The sequence below is a fragment of the Microtus oregoni genome, unplaced genomic scaffold (assembly GCF_018167655.1).
Source record: "Microtus oregoni isolate MIOR12 unplaced genomic scaffold, Mior012 000004F_ref0000308, whole genome shotgun sequence".
Classification (NCBI taxonomy): domain Eukaryota; kingdom Metazoa; phylum Chordata; class Mammalia; order Rodentia; family Cricetidae; genus Microtus; species Microtus oregoni.
In genome coordinates this window covers 33,812,179-33,832,588 of record NW_024543063.1, presented here as the reverse complement: position 1 = coordinate 33,832,588, position 20,410 = coordinate 33,812,179, and the positions used below count along the sequence as shown (strand labels likewise).

Here is a 20,410-nt window from a genome sequence, read left to right as displayed (position 1 = left end):
GGTAGAGGCTTGTGATGGTGACTGACAGATAAACTATGTACCCTTCCCCAGCACCCTGTACCCAGTTTGGCCTGCCTGGGAACCTGGTCCACAAGCCTGGTCGGGCCATTCTTTGGAGCCATGGCAGGGACAGTTGCTTAGAAAACAGTATGGCAGGAAGGACTGGCCAACACTGGGCAGTGTGCCCATGACCCTCACATCTGTGCTGGTTCACTCCATGGAGCCCTTACTTGGCCAGTCTCCCTCATGGCCACCCAGGTGGCTGACGCTGCTCATTCTGCAGACATGGAAGCCAGAGCCCAGAGAGGTGCAGTCACTTGACTGTGGGTGGGGCATTCACAGCTGCTGGCCAAGTCTCTGTTGAGTTCCTGCAAGACTGCGTTCTCATGGCCCAGGTGTGGGGGGGACAAGCAGGTGGGTGCACCAGGCAGCTTTAGAGTGAGTCTATCCTCCTACAGCCCGTTGGGGCACACCCTGCAGATTTAGGTACCCCAGAGGCTGTAGGGGCCCCACCATCATTACAGCTTCTCCCTGTGGGGCTTCTGCCCTTGCCAAGGCCAAGCCACCCTTACACAGACCACTTATCCTCCACATCCTGTTCTTCTACTGCCTGTCTCCCCCTCCCTCCTTCAGACTGACCAGCAAACAAAATACCGCGGTGCCCATTCACACTCATAGTGGAAGATTTGGCCCAGCTTGCCTGTCTGCTCTGTGAGGTTAGGGATCATTAGCTGTTTCATTGACTGCTGTATCTATCCCAAGTACAATATCGGACACATAGTAGGTGCTAATAAAATGGGTGGGAGATGAATGGGTGGATGGGTGGATTTGTGAGTGGGTGAGTGAGTGGGTAGGCGAATGGATTGAAGGATAGTTTGGATGGGTAGATGTGTAGGTGGATGGATGAATGGATGGACGGATGGATGGACGGACGAATGGATGGATGGATGGACGGATTTATGAGTGGGCGAGAGAGTGGGTGGATGGGTGGGTGGATTGAAGGACAGTTTGGATGGGTAGGTGGGTGGATGGATGGATGGATGCGTGGATGCATGGGAGTGTGGGTGTGTGGGTGGATGGGTGGGTGGGTGGATATATCGGTGGATGGACAAAAGGAGAGTGGCATGTGATAGAGAACCACTTCGGGCCACTCGCATGGCTCTTGGATCAAAGCATTGGAAACCAACTTGGCAGTGGATGGTGTTTGAGAAAGCTCTCCTGTCTCAGATGTGGTGGGGCTTTAAGGGACTGTATGAGCAGAGCCCAGCAGTGGATGATGATGGACAGTGGGGACTTCTAGGAGTGGAAGATGGGCCCCTAGGAGAGACAAGGAGTTGGGCTCCTGTCTGAGTGTCTGGCTGCTTCTTCCCTTAGCCTTAACTGTGGCCTTCCAAAGAATGACTGCTCCCTCCCTTGCTCAGACACTGGGACCAGGCTGGGTGAGCTGCCTGATTTCTGCGTATCCCAGACTCATTTCCCTATCTAGATCATGGCATGGGCCCACTCCCTGCCAGGCCACCTGGCAGAATCGCTGCACAGTTCCCTGCCCTGGCTCTGTGCACACTGTCGTTCCTTTGTCCAGGCGCTTAGATGACTGCAAGGCAGGAAAGCAGAGACAAGAATCTCCCATCTTTTCTGGTGTGCCCTTTGTCTCCTTGACCTTCTGTCGTCCCCAAGACTGGTGGGTTTGGGGACTCCTCCTCCAGCCTGTCAGTGATGGGGAAGAGACCCCCAGCTGCGCTCCTTGCCAAGTGGGTGTCTGCGCCCACCGCAGCCCCAGCCGGAGCTGCAGCCGGAGCGCCCCTAATTGCCAGCACAGATGTGGAAGCCACCAGCCTCCCCTGTGCGTTCGGCTGTGCCGTGTGCTTAATTAGCCCCTGATTACTCATTTGCTGGGTGCCGTGTGTATTCCATATCTAATAACTTTCCAATTACGCCTGGCCGCTACGCTCGCACTAACCCTTTAGCTGTCTGCTGGTCGGGGACTGTGCGCGCGGCAGTGCTGTGCTCTGGGCTGAAGCCCCCCCCCCTTTAGTGCAGGATCTGGAGTTCTCTGCCTACATTACGGAGCCATCAGAGGGAATCAAGGGCATCAAATGATGCTTCTGAGCCTCTGACATGCCATCTTGCAAGTCCCACTGGAGCTGGGCGAAGCGAGTGCAGTTTCTAATGATGATGCAGCCTGGGGGAGGGGGGGCAAAGGGAGTGGGGCTCCTGGGGGCAGAGCTGGCTTCTTCCTTCCTTCCCGCTATCATTGGCAGCTGGTACTGGTCCTGTGACCTGTATGCCCCTGGCAGGTCTTTGGAGGCTGGCTGGTGCCCTATGAGGTAGAAGGAGCAACCTTCCTTCCCACCCTTGACTTATTTTCTGTGTGTGGCTTCTCGTGGGCTGCAGGAGGGTGGCACGGGATTCTCTGGTGCCATCGGTGCTGCCAACTGCCCCTCACTCCTCCACCGTAATTCTCGGCTCCACGGCTAAGCTTCCTGGCCTTGCTCGAGAGGTAAACCAGCATCCTGATGGCAATCCCCCTGCCCCACCCCCACCTTGTTGCCTACAATGCACAACCTTAGTCCTGCCTGATGGGGCATGGGCTCTACTGGCATTTTTGCACCTGACAGTATACAATCCCTTCTGAATTTGTGGCTCAGACCTTAGATATCTAAGTGTCCTTGGGGAGCTGGGCTGAAGTCTGTGCCTCAGTTTCCACTACTGCCGGTGAGTAGTGGGATTGGCTAAATGAGCTCAGACAGGCACATCCTCAAGTTCATGACCTCCCCCATGCCTATGCCCTGGACTGTCAAAATGAGCCTGGTTATGGACTACCAGCACTGCCTAGCGTGGGAACAGCTAAGTCCCTAAACTCCTCCGTCCCTCTTGGAAGCAGTACCATGTTGGCACTTCCAGGCTGTAGAGGAAGTGAAGCCACACTACTGAGATCTCCCAGCAGGGGAGAGTTGCTGAGTCCTGGCCCTAGGCAGGCTGGGAGATACATGCGAGCCTGGAACCAGGGGGAAGAACAGTCCCTCTAACAGCTAGTGCTAGACCCCAGTGTCTCGCTTGGCAGCCTCCAGGCTGCTGCAGGGCCTCAGCTTGAAGCCTGTTCTTAGAGATGCATGGCTGGTTTGCTAGACAAGGGGGGACAGGAAGACGGATGCTAACCAAGAAAGGGTGACACGAGAGGTCCCACGTGACAACTCCATTAATGTGAAATGTCCCCAGTAGGAGAGCACATAAAGGCAGCGTGGAGCACTGGCTATAGAAGCTGAGAGAGCCTGGGTGAGACGGAGCGACTGCCCTGGGGGCTGGGAAGACAGAGAAAGATTGACCTTTAGGACTGTGGGGGAGATGGAAGGAGGCTCCAAAGATGATGTCCCCAGAGTTAACTGGACAAAATGTTCTAAAACGGGTTGTGGAGACAACCCCACAACTCCACAAATTTACAAAAAGCCGTTAACTGGGACTATTTATTTATATTGCATGCATTTAGTGTGTGGAGACACATGTATGTGCCACCGTGTGCATGCATGTAGTGTGTGGGGACACGTGTATGTGCCACCGTGTGCATGCATGTAGTGTATGGGGACACACGTATGTGCCACCGTGTGCATGCATTTAGTGTATGGAGACACGCGTATGTGTCTCTCTCTCTGCTGTGGGTGCTAGAGATTGAACTCGGGTCATCAGTTTTGACAGTAAGCAGCTCTACCTGCTGAGCCATCTCACCAGACCCAGAGCTGCATGATTGAAATACTTGCTGCTGAATTAATCTGGGTTCAATCCCTGACTTTGGGGAAAAAAAGATAGTAGATAAACTGTATAATATATGAAGTGTATTTCAATAAAACTTAAGATAGTAGAGATTTCCAATTTAGAAAGACCTTGTGAGCTGATAAAAATTAAATAGAATTGGGTCCTGATAGAACATACATCCATATGCACACACATGCACAGTATGCACACAAAGGCATACACACACACATACTCACACAGGCATGCACCCATGCACTAGCGTGCACACCCCCCCACAGGCACACGCATGTCCTTCTCCTTTTGAACAGGAATACAGTGTCTGCCTCTTTCCTCCCCTCCTGACATTATCTGGCATGGCATCCTCAAAAACCACTTGAATTCCCTGGAGAAAGCATGGTGATGTGGGTGTCCATGAGGGATATGGATGGCAGACTGTGAACCCCTTTTTATTTTGTAGAGAGATAGAAATATCCTTCTTGGCCCCTGGCCACCAGCTGACCAATACTAACTCAATGGTTGCTGCCCATGGAGGTTCCGGGGACCATGGCCTTTATCCAGCCAACCATTCAAAGCCAGGTGTGCCCCGTGTGTGGCCCTGTAATGCCGTGATTGCCAGGGTCCTCTGGAAAGGGAACTGAGGACAATAGTACAGGCCCCAGGCATCATGGCATTTTACAGAGACCAGAGGGGGACCCAGGCAGAGAGGAGACTCAGGTAGGTAGCCCAGGGCTGCTTTCCGTTAGCAATTGTGTTCAGTCCAGCTGTGGGAAGGTGAGGAAGGATGGGTGGGAGACTTAGCATGTGATGATCTACAGCCCCTCCACGCACATCCATTAACCCTGATCAGGCTCCCCTGGGATGAGGGAGGAGTCAAGTGTCATCACTTCCAACAACAGTTATATAGCATAGCAAGAAGAGCTAGGCCAGAAGAAGGACCGGCATGTGGTCCTCTGATCCAGGCTCACACTGCTGGGCAGACAGCAGGACCAGGCCACACATGGTTCTAGAGCTTAGCATATGGCAGGGCAGGGACATGTGAAGCCGTCAGTGCTGGCTGCCTCATCCTCTGGAGACTCGGCTGGGGCAGAGCCATGGCTCTGTGACCACGGCTGTGGTCTGGGTTATTGACTCCAGGACAGAAGGCTGTGGTGAACGACCATTTTCAAGCTATCCCAGAGATATGTGCTTTCTGCTCTCCAGTCTCTGTCCCCAAGTGGGCCTTTGATAACTCTGTGTATGACTTTGAGAGACATAGCATGGCTCCAAAGCCCTGCCTTACTTTCCTACCTAAGTGTAAATCGTTTTCTCAGTTGCTGATGTTCCTCAACAAAGAGAATACAATCTTTAAAGGTAGCACCAGATGCTTGCAGAAGCACCTGAGATGCAAGAAGGGACAAGTGTCCTTCAGCCTGGCTCCTGCTGACTCTGAGTAGGGCCGTCTTCTGCATCCTTGCTGCTGAGCACCTTCATGTGGGTTATGGTCTTGCCCTGTGGGGTGGTTTTTGGCCCCTTAAGAAAGGGCTGATATCTGTCATAGCCTCTTTGTCACAGTAACACATAGTAGGTCTAACACACAGTAGGGCTGCCGCTTGGGTCTTAGTTCCAGATGTAGTCAAGTTGACAACCAAGAATAACCATCGCATACAGATAATGTTGATGGGTGGACGGACAGATGGATGGATGACTAGATGGATGTTGGGTGGATGGGTGGACAGATGGACTTGTAGATGGGTCAGTGGGTAGAGGAACAGATAGAGCCAGGCTGGGCCTAATCACATGGTTCTTGATATGACATCCCCCATGTCCAGGCTGCTGTCCTTCCCTACCAAACCCTACTCCCCTTGAAGGCCATGTTCAGATTCTACCTGCTTCAGGAAGCTCTCCTGGATCTTCCCCCTCTTGGGGAGTCCTCCCACCCAACCCTTGAAGTGTCATCCCTACCCTCTGTCTCTGCCTATGACTCCTGACTCCTATCTGCTGCTCTCTGTTTAAAAGCCTCATCCCCCAGTTGCTTCATAGCTGACTGAGGTCACAGCCAACTTCAAAGCCCCAATTACTGTGCAAGTTCAGACAGGTTGCTGTGCCAATTTGCTGGCAAGGGGGCAGCTGGAAGGTTCACCGCGTAAGTCTGTATAAAGACTTGGACTGGTGCCAGCACATAGTAGGTACTCAGCAAAGAGCCTTCCTTCCCCTTGTGTGCTAGACTCGGTACCAGTTCCCACTTCTATACTCACAGCCCCTTCCTGGGGTGCCACAGTATGCCCAGTCTTTGCCCCAGCAAGACCCTGCTGGTTCTTCTACTCCATGAGAAAAAGCAGGTCACAGGTAGGGAACAAGCCAGGGGTGTTCGCAACCCTCCGCCCCCTTCCAGCCTGTCCTCAGAGGCCATCACAAGGACATTGCCTGATTTGACCCATAAGCCCTCGCTGGAAGCAGGAATCCCTGGCTGGCGGCACAGCCTTCTGCCACCCCCTCATGGATGTGGCAACACTGTATCTGTCTTTCTCTAGTTTCACCCTGATAGAATTTTCCATGGTGATTTAGGACAAGGTTGTGAAGTAGCCAAGCCCCTACAGGGGCTACGTAGAGCTTGGGGGGGTCCCTACTGCCCCAATGGACTCACCCCCAGTCCCAAGGAGAAAATGAATGAATAAAGAAAAGTGATATGCATGGCCCAGCGTGCTTCCTCCTGGCTCAGGCCGCACGCCTGCCCTCGGCTTGGGGGTATGGATGGGGGCGTGCAGCTGGGCAGTGTCTCCATATGGATCCTGTAAATTAAAACATTCCAGGAAACAGCGCAGTAAATTCATCCGTCTCTTGCCTGCAGGGCTGGTGGGGGCGAAGCTCGCCTCAGGAACTCCGAACATCCGTCTCACTTAGTGTGCTACTCCTACGGAACTAAGCCCTGGGGAAAAAAAAATAAAAAAATAACTGGATGAACAGAAAATGACTTCTCACCAGCCCTGTGCTCTCAGTGGGGAAGAAGAGGAGCCACCAGCCTGGGGCTGACTCCCTGTGCCCCAAATTGCCTGCTGGGAGCTGAGCTGGCCCCAGCTACCCACCTAGACCCAGGAATCCCCCTGGCCTGTGCTGACCCCTTGCCACCTCCGTCTCCTTTTTCAAGGCCCCTTTTTGAAACCTCAGGTTTCCCCAGCCTTGGAAGGGGTGTGGGACCACTAGAATAGTCAAGGTCACAGGCAGAAGGAAGTGTGTGTGGTAGGTAGGAAGGGGGTTAGAAGGGAGACAGCCAGGTACTGTGGTATGGGGGGTCGGGGCCACTTCTGTCTGGGGGTGAAAAGGTTCTAGAGATGGATATGGTGATGTGGGACGGTACTGTGGTAATTTGTGAATTCTGTGTTGGGTACATGGTACTTAAATCCATTCAGAAGAGGGTCAGTGAGATAGCTCAGCCAAGAGGGGTGCTTGCTGGCAGCCTGATGACCTGAGTTTGACCCCTGGAATCCACACAGCAGGAGAGAACTAACTCCCATATATTGGGCTCTGATTTTTGAGCCTAACTCAAGCGAGTTGGGTGTCCTGGTGGGGACTAGATGCCTGTGTGCAGATGGATGTCTCTGCAGAGACGGTTGATTCCACAGAGGTGTAGGGTGTCTGGTCCCCAAGGTTACCTACCATTCATGTGTTCCTCTGACTCCATGATGCAGAACCATTGTGTCAGGAGGTGAGGCCAGGCAGACTTGTGGTGTAAAGAGGAAGACACCAGGCAATAGCCCCCCCCTCTTCCATGAAAGATTCCAAAGATGGAGTCCATGGGTTCCTGAGCCCTCTCCACTCATTCTGTGGCATGGGGAACCTCACCCATACCTGAAAAGCAGTCACAGCAGAACCTAGAATGGATGCTGTATAGTCTCTGGTCTCAAGGAGACTGGTCCCCAGAGGACTTGGGGAAGTGGCATCCCCACTAATCTATGGGGTGCAGCTGAGATAGCCAGCCCAGCTTCCTAAGCTGAACACCAGGGTCCTGTGGTGAACTGCACAATGGCATATAGATGTCCCCAGGGACAGGCTGCATAAGGTTGGACCCTGGTGCATCTCCCCACAACTTTCTCTTAGACACCAAAGTGCCTACCAAAAGCTAGGACCTTCTATGTCACAATATCAAAGATGGACACATAGTGTTACAGTATCCATTATCTTGTATCCTGGGGTCCATGGCTAAGCAATGAGGGTACAGGCTGTCATCACTGTCTGAAGCCAGCTCAGCTGGAGCTGACCACAGAGGTCAGGCCACAGTAAGGAAGGAATAGCAAGATAGCCCAAGGCCTCTTTCCTTCCTGGCTCATTTGTCCCCTTCTTTCCTTATAGGTCACCTCTGCCCCTTTGGAGACACCTGCAATTGTCCATGCTCCTGCATCAGAGCCTGAGCTACAGCCGGTGCCCCCCACAGATTGTCTATCCAGGGGCACCAGGACCACCCAAGAGCTACGGCCAGTGCCAAGCCAGCAGAATAGCCGGGACAGCTGGGATGGAGACGGAGCAGACCTCATAGCCACAGGTAGCGTCATGTTTTGCATCTCTGTATATAGACTGGGCCTGAGCCAGCCCCTGGGCTGTGGCTCTGGAGCTCAGCTGGGGTACTGAGGTCAGAGTTGGTTCCACCTCACACTCTTGGCGCTATAGGGCTCAAGTCTGCTTGTTGGGATTTGGAATTTTCACTTCACGGTCTGTGGTGAATTTACCCGTGCACTGACTGATTGTTCGTGCCCGTAAACGCCGTCACAGTAAACATGAGCCTGCAGGTTGTTTCTGGGGAAGGTGGGTATGAGTGCCAACCATGCTAGGCACTTGTGAAGACTTCCCTAGTGCTGGACCAGTAGGCATGAGGATGTCCATGCCGGGGCTTCCCAGCTTGATGCCCTTATACTCCTCTCTTGTCGTTCAGTGGCTTTCAAGGGAGCTGTGGCCAGGGTGGCTCTCCCAATCCCATGGATCTCTTGTGGAATCTTAGGACCTTTTCTGTAGGTTCTGAGGACATGGTGGACATTTGTATTCTTGTAGCCTCTTCTTAACATCCTGGAGAGCTACACCGGACCATGCGAGACTCCGTGGGAGCCTGATCCATGCTGTCCCTGGGGAGGAATAGAAACTCAAGGACCAGCCTCGCCACCAAGGGGGTAGAGCCCAGTAGCATGACTTGCTAGAAAATGGTAGGAGCTGGAGCTGGGTCAGGTGACAGGCAAGCCAGAGATGATGTGGCACACGTGTTTGCACCACCGCAGGCCCAGGCTTTGATCTGGAGTGTTCATCGTGCAGTTCATCCTCTGCAGACTTCATTTCCTCTGTGAAATTGACTCAGTTCCCAGATGGACCCAACAGACCAGGTGCTTATGCCTTGGGGACCTGGGAGGCTTCAGACACTGGCAGGTGTGGGCAGGGTAGCCAGACTGCAAAGGAGGGGGTGCAGGGCAGATACTGCCAGAGATTGGCACCCTCTTAACCTCTACACGTGCATATTCATCCAGCATGCTCCGAGCCTTGCATCTGTGAGATGTCATGGCGAGGGGTGGGCCTGGCTTCTACAGCAGGCCTGGCTTCCACACCAAGGGAAAGGTTTGTTGTGTGTGAGCCTCAGAGCTTAGTCAGCCCTGCTGGCTTCCCCGGGTCAATAGGCAGAATGGCTTGCTTATGTGGGCAGCACCTCCCTTAGCTTCGCCGGCCTGCCCTTTGGAAACTGGGGTGCTCTGATTTTGCATGAGCCCTCCGAGGTCCAGAACATACCTTTGTGGATTGGGTCTTGAAAGCCTACTTGTCTCTGTCTTGCCTACCCACCCTTCCAGGTAAAGTCTACCCTGAGGTGTGTCTGCAGGGCCCGACAGTGTCCCTGGTGATGCCACAGTCCCCAGGGCAGGCCAGCCCCTCGTCATGGAGTTCTATAGGAGAGCTGGGCTGCTGTGTGGGGAGAGGTGCACCTGCTTTGGGCTGAGGGACCTTCAGCAAATCTTGTCTCCCAAGCTGAGTTTGTGAGATATGCCTGGTGGCTGGTGGTCCATGGGTTCTGTGACACCTAAGCACGCAGAGGCTTGTGTGTTTGTGTTTGTGCATGCCATTTCATGTCAATACTGTGTGGTGGGCTCAGGGAGGCGGAGGTACTCATCCCTCTCACATGGCAATGGTAGGGTACTGGGATGTGAACCCTGTGTCCGGCTCCTACAATCTGCTTCCCTGTATCCCCAGCAGTATGAATTCTGACCCAGAAACTTCCGATTTCACAAGTTTTGGGAGTGACATTTCAGTTTCTAGTATGGAGCCCTGTTTTGGAGCCCTTGGTGATAGGCCTTGTCATGTTTGAGTCCTTGACAGAGAGTGACTTTTAGGTGAGGACCCCAAGTCATCATTGTGGACTGACTCCCTCTAGAGGCTGGTACTGGACACGGGGGTAGGAGCAAGAGGTGTCTGGTCACACTGGGGCCACAATCAGACATAGACCTACCTAGGACACATTCTCACATGCACACTCATGTATGCACGCGCGCGCGCACACACACACACACACACACACACACACACACACACACATTTCCCTTCTTTCTAGGGCTTCACACCAAGGGAGCCCCACTAGAGCCTTGCTGTGGTGGCTTCAGCCAGTCCTGACTTATACGGTCAGTCCTCTCCGAAGGTGGTTTGGTCATGGCAGGAATGAGATATATACTGCCTGGCAGGGTTGTAAACACTTCAGCCAACCGTTCCTCAGCTCTGATTCCCTGCAAGCATGCTATATATAGAAGTTGGGGAAAGGCCTGGGCTAGACCAGGGCCCCCAGGAATCCCAGTGCCAAACAGTGAGTTTGGAATCAATGGGTTGTACCCACCAAGATTCCAGAGTTCATTAGATTTGGTGTCACTTAGGGAACAGGGCCATCTCTGTGTCAGGGATGGTGATGGTGAGACTTCTGGTGGCTAACCAGACATCCTTTGTGTGGGCAGTGTCGATCCACGGGCACTGCATTAGGAGAATCACCGCTGGTTGTGGGCACAACTCTAGGCCATGGGGAAAAGGACTGGCATCTGCCAGGCTCTTTCAGCTCACTTCTCCATCCTTTGAGGACCATGGTGATCCAAACCATGGTTCCCCTAGCAAGCAAGGCCCAAAGGAACCTTGGACTGGTGGCCAGTCCCTTGGTGAGGAGGAGGAGGATGTGGTTTGGAGTCTTGGGTGGGCAGCCGTCCCTGCAGTGTGAGGGCGTCTGACTACATCAACAGCCTTGAACATCTTGTCGGACCTAGAACCATGTTAATGTACCTATGAAATGGAAGCTGGCAAGGTAGGCGTGGGCTCTCAAAGCAGTTGTCCTGTGCTGAGCACAGGCTCCTTGGAACAGAAGTGATACACACTATAAAGTGACTGCAGGGAGATGATGGCATGGAGATGGCACTGGTGTCCAGGTTTCCAAGCCCTAGCCTTAGGTTGCAAAGTTCAGGATGTCCCGAAGCCTCCGCTGCTCCAGCTGCAGAATGGGCACCTTGAAAATGGGCACAACATAAACACTCAGACTCACTGATAGCTGCAGGGCAAGGTTGCGCAGGTTACACACTCTGCAAAAGGAGTGTGTGTCATTCTTGTCTTGGAGTGTGCTTCCTGCATGGCCATGCGGGTAGCCATCTTCCCTGTTGGACGGTGGCCTTGCACGTCCCTCTTGGGTTGTGTAACAGTTTCTCACGTGATGAGTAGTGTTACCAGCAGAGACATTAGAAGTTACAGTTCCCACCAGTGAGCTGAGCTGTGTGTGCCCAAAGCCAGGCCCAGCCACTTCTGGCCCCAGCTCCTCCCCACCTGACATGTCAGCATCCTTACCCATGGTCAGGCCAGGCATGTTTGTCCACCGGGCCGAGACCTACCCAGGAGAACTGGGGCTTACCTGTGTGCATATGACGACCAGGGTTTGTGGCCTCATCCCCACCGTCTCCAGTGTCCCCACACTGCAGTGGCTAGCTGAGGACCCCACGTTGTCACCAGTGTCCGGGTGCAGAAGCCTGGCCACCACACACCAGTTTACCTTGGCTGCCATTCCTCCCGTGTTAGTCCCGTTTCTCATTGCTGTGGCCGAACACTGAAGCAGCCTCGGGGAGAAGGGTTGTTTGGCTTATGGTTTCAGTCTCCAGTTTACCATGGTGGGGATGTCATGGCAGAAGAACTTGAAGCAACTGGTCACACATTCCCTCACAGCACTGGGCCAGGCCCACCTTGTGCCATCTGCCTTCCTTAGTCTGACTTTATTCTTTCTTTGTCCCCGAGGGATGGGAGCAACTCTAGGTTAATCAGGTTCCCTGGGCTGAGCGACAGCCCTGGGGAAGGTTCTGGAGGGTTCTGGGGTGCTGGGGCCACATCTAGTGGATGTGACTGTGGGGTCATGGGGTGCTAGAAGTGGACATGCACAGGTGGGGATGCCTGTCCCAACTGCCGTTCCCACCCCACCCCCTTTCCTTCCTAGCCATGTGCTGTGCAGTTGGCCCGTGGCGTCATTACATGCTCAGATCTGTGTTTGCTGCGTGCTGAGTGAAGTTCTACACCTCCAGAGCTTCTGTTATAAGCCAGATATCGTCCTGGGCAATGGGGGAACAGGGATGGTGACCTGTCTTAGTTAGGATTTCTGTCCCTGTGATAAAAACTGGCCAAAAGCAGCTTGAGCAGGAAGGAATTTGTTTGGCTTACCTGTCCTAGGAACAGTCCTCTGAAGGAGGCAGGAAATGAAGGAGAAGGCACCCACACACACACATGCACACCTGAGGAACTGGTTTGTTCCTCATGGCGTTCTCAGTCTCCTTTCTTACACAGCCCAGAACCACCTTCCTAGGGTAGCAGCACCCACAGTGGCCCGAACCACATCAATCAAGAAAATGCCGTGCAGGCCTGCCACAAACAATCTGAGGGAGGCATTTTTCTCCGTTAAGGTTCCTGTTCCCAGATAACTGTGTGTAGCTTATGTCAAGCTGACAAAAGATTAAGTAGCGCACTGACCATGAGAAGGCCAGAGCCAGCCGTGTCTAAAGAGTAGCACGAAGCCAGCACGCAGGATGGGGGTGCTGGCTTGCCACCAGCAACCCTGCTCCTTCCTCTTCCTTGTTAGGAAAATGGGCTTCTGGCCGAGGCTACATCGGTCACTGGGAAGGCAGGGGGTCCTCGGCTGGCAGAGTGCCCACGACAGCAGTGGGCACGATGCAAGCTGAGCACAGTGGCACCAGGCACACAAAGGTGTCGCCTATGGCTAGTGAGCTGCAGCTGCCCCAGCGGGTACAGAAGGGGATGCTGCTGCTGCTGCTCATTGCCACCGCCACCCCGCTGCCGCAGCAGGACCACCTGGGCTCCCATCACACACTGCACCGTGCCATCCCTCCCTTGAGTGCTGCCAGTGGAACTGGGATCCAGTGTCTGGCTCCCACTATCAATGAATTTTATCTTCTTGGGAACTTCTCATAATACTGGAAGCCTGGCTTGCAAGTCAGGGCAGGAAATCTAGAAGCTTCTAAAGGCACTGCCAGGGAGAGAGGCCTTTCACCTAGAGAGAGAAGGCCTTGGATCCTCTCAGCACAGTGGGGCTCATAGGACCTAGGCAGAGCCTGGTAGCCCTCCCTCCTTCTCTCCCTCCCTCCCTCTCTCTTTCCTTCCTGTTTTAGTGGGTGTTTGGTTTTGACACAGGGTCTGCCTGTCTCTGTAGCCTAGGTTAGACTGGAACTCTCCATCCTCCTGTTTAGCTTCTCTTGAGCTAAGATGACTGGCATGTGGCACCATGCTCAACCAGGCCTGGGTTCTGATGAATCCACTGACTGGGGTGTTCCCTGAGGCCTTTGAGAAACCCTGGCCCTTATCAGTGTCCTGAGCAACCATGTCTGATGCCCCTCCCCGTGCTCCCTTCCTCTTTTTAAAAATTGTTTTGTTTTGTCGAGTGGCGGTCTCATTCTTGAGTCCGAGCTGGTCTTGAACTCATGGTCCTGCTGCAGCAGTCTCCTGCTGCTGAGCTGGCAGGCCTCCTGTGTCCCCATCCCTCGTGGATCCGCCTTCCTCCTGTGACGGCTTCTACCCACTGGGATCTGCTGTCTTGACTCCACTGCCTGGCTGTGTGTGCCTGCCGCCAGTTTTGTTTTTCATGAAACAAAGAGGCAAGGGGATTTAGTGTGGGCAGCTGGAAATGGTAACCCAGCTGTTGGCTCAGATGCAATGATGTCCCGATGGCTTGTGATCAACACACCTCTGTGCCTGGTGTGCTGTGGCCCAGAGGCCACATTTGCTGTCAACTGGAACTTCTGCTCCAGAAGGTTGCAGATGGAAAAGACAGATTGAGGGGTTGGAAAGGGGCCTGGCTCAGCTGGCATAAGGACCTGAGTTCTGTCCCCAGCACCCATGCAAAAGCCGGGTGTGTTGGTTCACAGGTGGGATCCCAGAATTGGGCAAGGGAAGACCCGAGGATTCCCCAGGCTTGCTGGCCGGCCAGCCTAGCTTAGTTGGTGAGTTCCAGACCAATGAGAGGCCCTTTCTTAAAAAATAAGGTGACAGGGCTGGAGAGATGGCTCAGAGGTTAAGAACACTGGCTGCTCTTCCATAAGTCCTGAGTTCAATTCCCAGCAACCACATGGTGGCTCACAACCATCTGTACTGACATCTGGTGCCCTCCTCTGGCATGCGGGCAGAGGCAGAATGTTGTATACATAATAAATAAATAAATCTTAAAAAAAAATAAGGTGACAGTGAAGGCAGCTGACATCAGTGTCTGACCTGCAAGGGTGCACACATGTCCACCTGCCCCTGTGTATACGCACATGCGTGTAAACACATACAGAGACTATGACTGGAGCCACCAAAGTGGTGAGGTGTCATGGGGCTGTCACATACCCTAAGGAGACAGTGCTGTAACCAGCCTGGCCCTGAAGGCCACATATGTGTGACGCTTTCCCTGTGCCCCTAGGGGCTTCCATCCTAACCTTCTAGCTTGTCTCTAGGGGGAGAGGTTCAAAGGTCGGAGGTATGCGGCCTCCAGGAAGCAGGGACCAGGGTGCCCTGTGCCTGGCACACACAGCACAAGGGGAGGGCACCCACAAGCTTTTACTGGGTGAATGGGAGCTGGGGCTTGTGGGACAGTGGGAGGAGGAAGTCAGGTCTGGTGAGCCCAGCTGTGTGCACACAGGTGGCTACTTAGCCTACTCCAGAACCTTCCTTCTCTCCAGCCTGGGCTGGCTAGTCCGGTCAGCATGTGTGCTTGGTGCAGGATCTCTGAAGGTCGAGTGAACGTTTCATGTCCCTGGTGAGGTAGTCATAAGAGAAGCTGCAGAGACGACCTAGCGTTTAAGGGCACTGGCTGCTCTCACAAAGGAACCCAAGGTTCAATTCCCGGCACCCACATTAGATAGTGCACGGCCTCAGGTAACTCTAGTTTCCAGGGATCTGGCGCCCTCTTCTGGCCTTCAGGAGGACTTGTTGGAGGTGGTCCATTTACACATAAATAAAAATAAACAAATCTGCAGTAAACACAGGACCAGGTGTTAGTGTACCTCAGCCAAGGGCCCCTCAAGGTCACTGCTGAGCTGTTTTGGAGGATGTGGTAGACCCCGAGTTCCTCCAAACACTTGTAGAAGTGTATTTATTGAATGATAGGGCATGTACCACATATGTCTGGGAACAGGAACCTTCCTGTCACATCGCTTTCCTGTGGTTGCTGTCACTTGTCACCTGGAACTTAGTGGCTCCAAACACGCTTCTTCCCTTTAGGCTAGAGGTCAGAGGTCTCAGCTGGGTTTCAAGTTAAGGCCTCACAGGCTATTTCCTCCTACACACTCCATGGTAAGATCTGTTTCCCTTCTGCCCCAGCCTCTGGAAGCCTCTGAGGTCCTTGACGTGTGGCCCTTTCCGTACATCTCCCCACCCCCTCCCACTGACAACCCCTTCTATGGTAGGGACTCTGAGCCACGACCCGCCTGGCTAATCTGGATGCTCCTTCTGCCTAGGGTTTGTATCTCAGCTGCAGCCCTTTGTCCTGTGAGGTGGTCTTCTGTTCACAGTTCCAGGATGAGGCCGAGTCCTCCAGAGCCTGCTGGCTGGCCTTCCGTACCAGTCACCCTGGCTGGGCTGATGGTGTCTTTGCCCCCCCCCCCCTCCCGTAAACAGTAAAACAGTAAAAGATTGGGTGGGGATGGGCAGGGTGGACTGGAAATGTGTCTCTATTCAGGCAGTTGCAGGACAGTGGGGTCACTCCAGAACTCTGGGGTGGTGGGCCTAGCCTGTGGGCTGATGCTGTAAGGGTGGCCTGCGTTTGAACCCCTCTGGTTCCCACGATCTGGGCCACTTTGCTGAGCCGGTGGGACCGAGGGTGGATTCTTGCCCAATCCTAGGTAGAAGCTGTGGATGCAGTTTGTTACTGGCCCAGGAGGGGGTGCAATGGAGCACAGCCAGCCGCCCAAACCGCCCAGCTCCTGGAGTGGGTGGGGGTTAGCCCTAGGAACCAGGCTTCACAGATCACCCTTGATAGAGGTTGTTTTTTTGTTTGTTTGTTTGATTGTTTTGTTTTGTTTTATTTTTTTAATGGACCCAGCCTATACTACAAAGCAGCTGAGTCCCCGTCCCCACCTCCCACCAGGTTCAGCTCCCTCTCCTCTAAATGTACTAAGATGGACTCCAAGAAGGAGCAGGCCACAGAAACAGCACTGTGTGGCTGAAGCGCTCGAGGGAGAAGGGAGCTGAGAGTGGATCCCCAGCAGATGAATAGGGCAGAGAGTGGGTTCTCCTGGGAAAGACACAAGACTCTAGACCCAGAGATGCTGGAGTCTTCTGTCTCTCCTCCCTCTGGTGGACTGTGTCCCTTTGTCTCCCATGGACGTCTATACTCTTCCCCCAGCAAAGAGCATGCATTGGGCCCCGTGGCCTGCAGCCTGCCACAGCCCCCCTGGGGAAACCCTCAGAGCCCACCCCTCACCCAGTCTTCTGCTCTGTGGAGTTTCCTTTCCGGTATGCCTTTCTCTTCCGAGCCTTCCCCCTGTCTTACGCATTTAGGCACGTGCTGACACATTCCTGACCCCCTGTCCCTGAAGTTGTTTCTTTGACCCTTGCCTATTATCTTTACCTCCTGTGGTAGCGGTGCTGAGTCATTACGGGAATGCGGGAATGCGAGCTGTCCAGGTGAGCCCTCTGGGTCGTCTCTGCTCTCCAGGGCATAGGCCTCCTCCTCTGCTGTAATGTCTTGGTCAGCTGAGTTCTGCCAGCAACTAAACTAATCAGGAGTGTCGGGAAATGGCCGCCACCACCAAGGGCCTGGCTCCCGTGTGCAGTCAGAGTGGCTGTGCCAGGCGGGGTGCTGGGGAGCAGGAGGAGGCCTGCTGGCTCTGCTGGGGCAGAGGCTTGCACCCATCTCTGAGTGTGGACTTAACTCGGAGATGGCAGGAGGAGAATGGAGAGGCAGGGAGAAGGGAGCCCTCCCATGACTGAAGCCACTGCTGTCCACTTCCCTGCCACCGCCCCCCCACCATGCCACACACACACACACACACACACACACACACACACACACACACACAAAAGCAGGCCAGGCTTCAGGCTGGGGCAGTCACTTCTCATAGACCAGAGGAACTCAGGAAAGTTCATCCACCACAGTGAGTCTCAAGGAAAGCCTGCACCAGCCTGGAGGAGGAAGTGTGGGTTTTGGGACTGATGCCCAGACATGGAGGCCTCCAGTCGGATGTGGGGTGGCAGAGGGAGGAGCCCTGACTCAGCAGTGGCAGTGTCCCGGCTCAGGGACACCAAGGTCCACGTGGGATATGAGTGCTGGCCGAAGAAACAGTGCTTTGGGGGCCCACAGCCAGCCTGCAAAGTCTGAGGGGTGTGGTAGGGTATTGAGTTGACCTTCCTACAACTTGCCTCACCCTGTGCACCCATAGCTGTGGAAAGCAGGCTGACCTGGAGCTGACCCTGGCACCAAGCCTGCCCTCAGGCAGCTCATGAGGACCATTGAGCCCCACATTCTCTGAGGGTGCTTGTCAGCCTGGGGCAGAGCTGGGTAAAAAAATCAGAGCTGATCCCATCCATCTTCCAGGTCACTTGCTGTTCTAGAAGCAGGGAGACCAACCGTGGAGCCATGTGGGGCTACAGAGCCCCTGGAAGGTCAGAGGCGTGCTTGGGGCCCGGGTGTCTGGAGCAGGTGACTCTGAGGTCCTGGTACTCCTGGTCCCTTTCCCCACTTCCTTCATCCCAGTGAGTTTCATAGTCAGCAACAGTGATGGCTGTGGGGACCCAGGCTGTGGTGGGTCCTGGTTCTGACCCTTTTCCCCCTGGTGTGGAGTGCAGTTTACAGACTATGAAGGGGACACAGTCTACCTGGCTTGCAGTGTTTGTTTTAGGTAGTGAGTGACCTGACCCTGAAAGTATTCAAGGAGATTGAGTCCCACAGGTGTCTACGGGGACAGGGTGTTTGTCAGCAATGGTGGCAATGTTTGGCGACTCCTGGGGCCAGTTCCAAGCAGTTCTATGTTCTTGTAGGTCAGGCCCATGGTCATCTGGGGCACTGGGACTTGGACAGAGTCTGGGGTACTGATTATTTCTTTGTGCAACGGCCCTTCGCCTGCCCTGTCCTTGGCCCTGTCCTCCTGACTGGGCTAACCTAGCTGGCCACTAGGCCTGTCCCCAGCCTCTAGGTGGCCACTAGATTGCCTCAGAAGAAAGGTGCTGAGCTCTGGCCTCGGGTAGGAAAAGGGTAGCCTCTCCCCAGCTCCTCCTGGGCCCTTCGGTGGTTGCTGTGCCCAGACTTCTGAACCCCCTGAATTCCATGTTTCCCTTAGTTATGAGGGCAAAGGGCTCTTGCCCGACTTCCTTGGCCTGAGCTGAGCACATTGGCATGCACCCAGGTGCCACAACCAAATGAGAATACTCGTGAGAACTGTGGACAAACTATTACACATGTCATCACGGTAGTTCGGTGAGCGTATCACCTGTGTATCCTGCTGGCTGCCCTGCTGGGCCACAGGGAATCTGACAGAGACAAGGACTTTGGCAGGGTAGTGAGGGCAGAAGAGATCTGGATAAGCTTGTCTTTTTGATGATGGTGGTAGCTCACTTTCCCTTGTGGGGTCCAGAAGACCACGAGGACCCCTTTCCCCACCAGAGAAAGCATCATGGTGAGAAGCAGAATTCTGGTTACTACTGGCCGAGGTATAAGTCCTGGGTTTATCACAGAAAGCTGCGTGCCTCGGGCTGCCCTCCTGGCCTCTCTGGGCTTCTTCCTATGCTAGCAGAGTTGACAGTGTCCCTGCTGGTTTGTGGATGTATGGGGTCAGTGAGACCCCTGACAGGCTCGGGCCTGTTAGCTTCCAGCTTCCTTGAATTGCCCTGTACTCTCCTTACCCAGTGACTCTTGAGTACAAGGGTCATCTCCTAAACCCCTTCCCTATCCCTCTGATTTTGTCTGACCTTTTCACAGGTGAGGGGAAACAGGGACAACACTGTCCTTGGGGGAGGACACTCCTGAACCTCACCTGGCAGAGAGCCAGCGAGGGAGAGCGGCAAGAAAGTGTCCAGCAGTCAGCTGACAACACCAGTTCCATTCCCACCCCGGTCTCATGGGCCTGAATGGGCCTCTCAGGACCAAGTGTGCTGGTGTTTGGCCAGGTCTTGACAGAAGGGACTGGCCAGCTTGGAAGCTGGATCCCAGAAAACTTGTCCCAGCACTCCCAAGCCAGACCAGGATAGCAGGTTGTCACGTAAGTCCCCCTCCCCTCCACTCACAGAGGCAGCGCTAGCCCAGTCCCCTTCCTTTCTCCTCTGTCCCCTTTCCAGCATAGCCTGAGGAGAGAAATGGTATTTATCAGGAACCTCTTGGAGTGACTTTCGGTGCCCCAGCTCCACCATGACCCCCTCTTGATAAAGGTAGAAACAGAGGCTCCTCAAAAAGAGATAAAAGCCTAAATTTTCCTTGGGGACCAGTCCCCCACCACGGTGGCCCCTCCAGGCCCTCATATTTCTTCTTTGGGCCTTAGCAGCAGTGGCCCCGAATCATAGCAAAGTGTACCCCACACATTCCTGATCCACGTGCCCTTCCTACAAGGAACAGCCTGAGATCATGTTCTCTCTCCTGGGGAACCTTTCAGGTGTTGACCTGGAACTACCTCTCTGGACCCCAAGCCCTTGAGTTACTGCTGTCTGGGACTCAGTTCCTCTGCCGCCTTTGGGGATGGTCACTACCAGAGCTGGGCGGGACGAGGGTGGAGGTTGGGTACTGCCTCTCATCTCGCTAATGGTAGGTTTGATTACAGACAGAGTCTGTGGCTGGGTGGTGTGGGCCACTGTGGGCTGGGGCTCTGGTCCCTGCCTCCCTGCCAGGCGTGTGGTCCTGGCTGGGGGCATAAGAGCACAGTTCTGACTCTGTTCTCTGAGCCACGGCAGGCAGGCTGTCACCACAGCGGGCTGGGAGCTGGAGGCGAGCCCAGAAGTAGAGAGTGCCATGGCCCCTGGCACCCAGCCCTGCCAAGCCACAGGTGCCCCTGCCCTCTGGTGCGGGTGGAGGGCCCGCTGGGCAGAGAGCAGGACGTGGGAGGGATGAATGGGAGGGGACGGAAGAGCAGGGAATGCCGAGGAGGACACGTGTCCCAGCAACAGCCTGTGCTGCTCACTCTGTGTGGCTCTCGCTACTGTGGAGCAGGTTGGGCCCTGCACAGCCTCCATGGAGTGG

General features: G+C 54.4%; 1 protein-coding gene across 3 annotated transcripts in view; it reads left to right on the top strand.

Moving 5' to 3' along the window:
* Gse1 (Gse1 coiled-coil protein) overlaps positions 1 to 20,410 on the top strand; it is a 340,444-nt gene that overhangs the window by 112,448 nt on the left and 207,586 nt on the right. For all 3 annotated transcript variants that reach the window (XM_041650947.1, XM_041650945.1, XM_041650948.1), the window contains exon 2: positions 8,077 to 8,266. In XM_041650947.1, the coding sequence (XP_041506881.1) occupies positions 8,077 to 8,266 (190 nt within the window). The remainder of the gene's footprint in view (positions 1 to 8,076; positions 8,267 to 20,410) is intronic.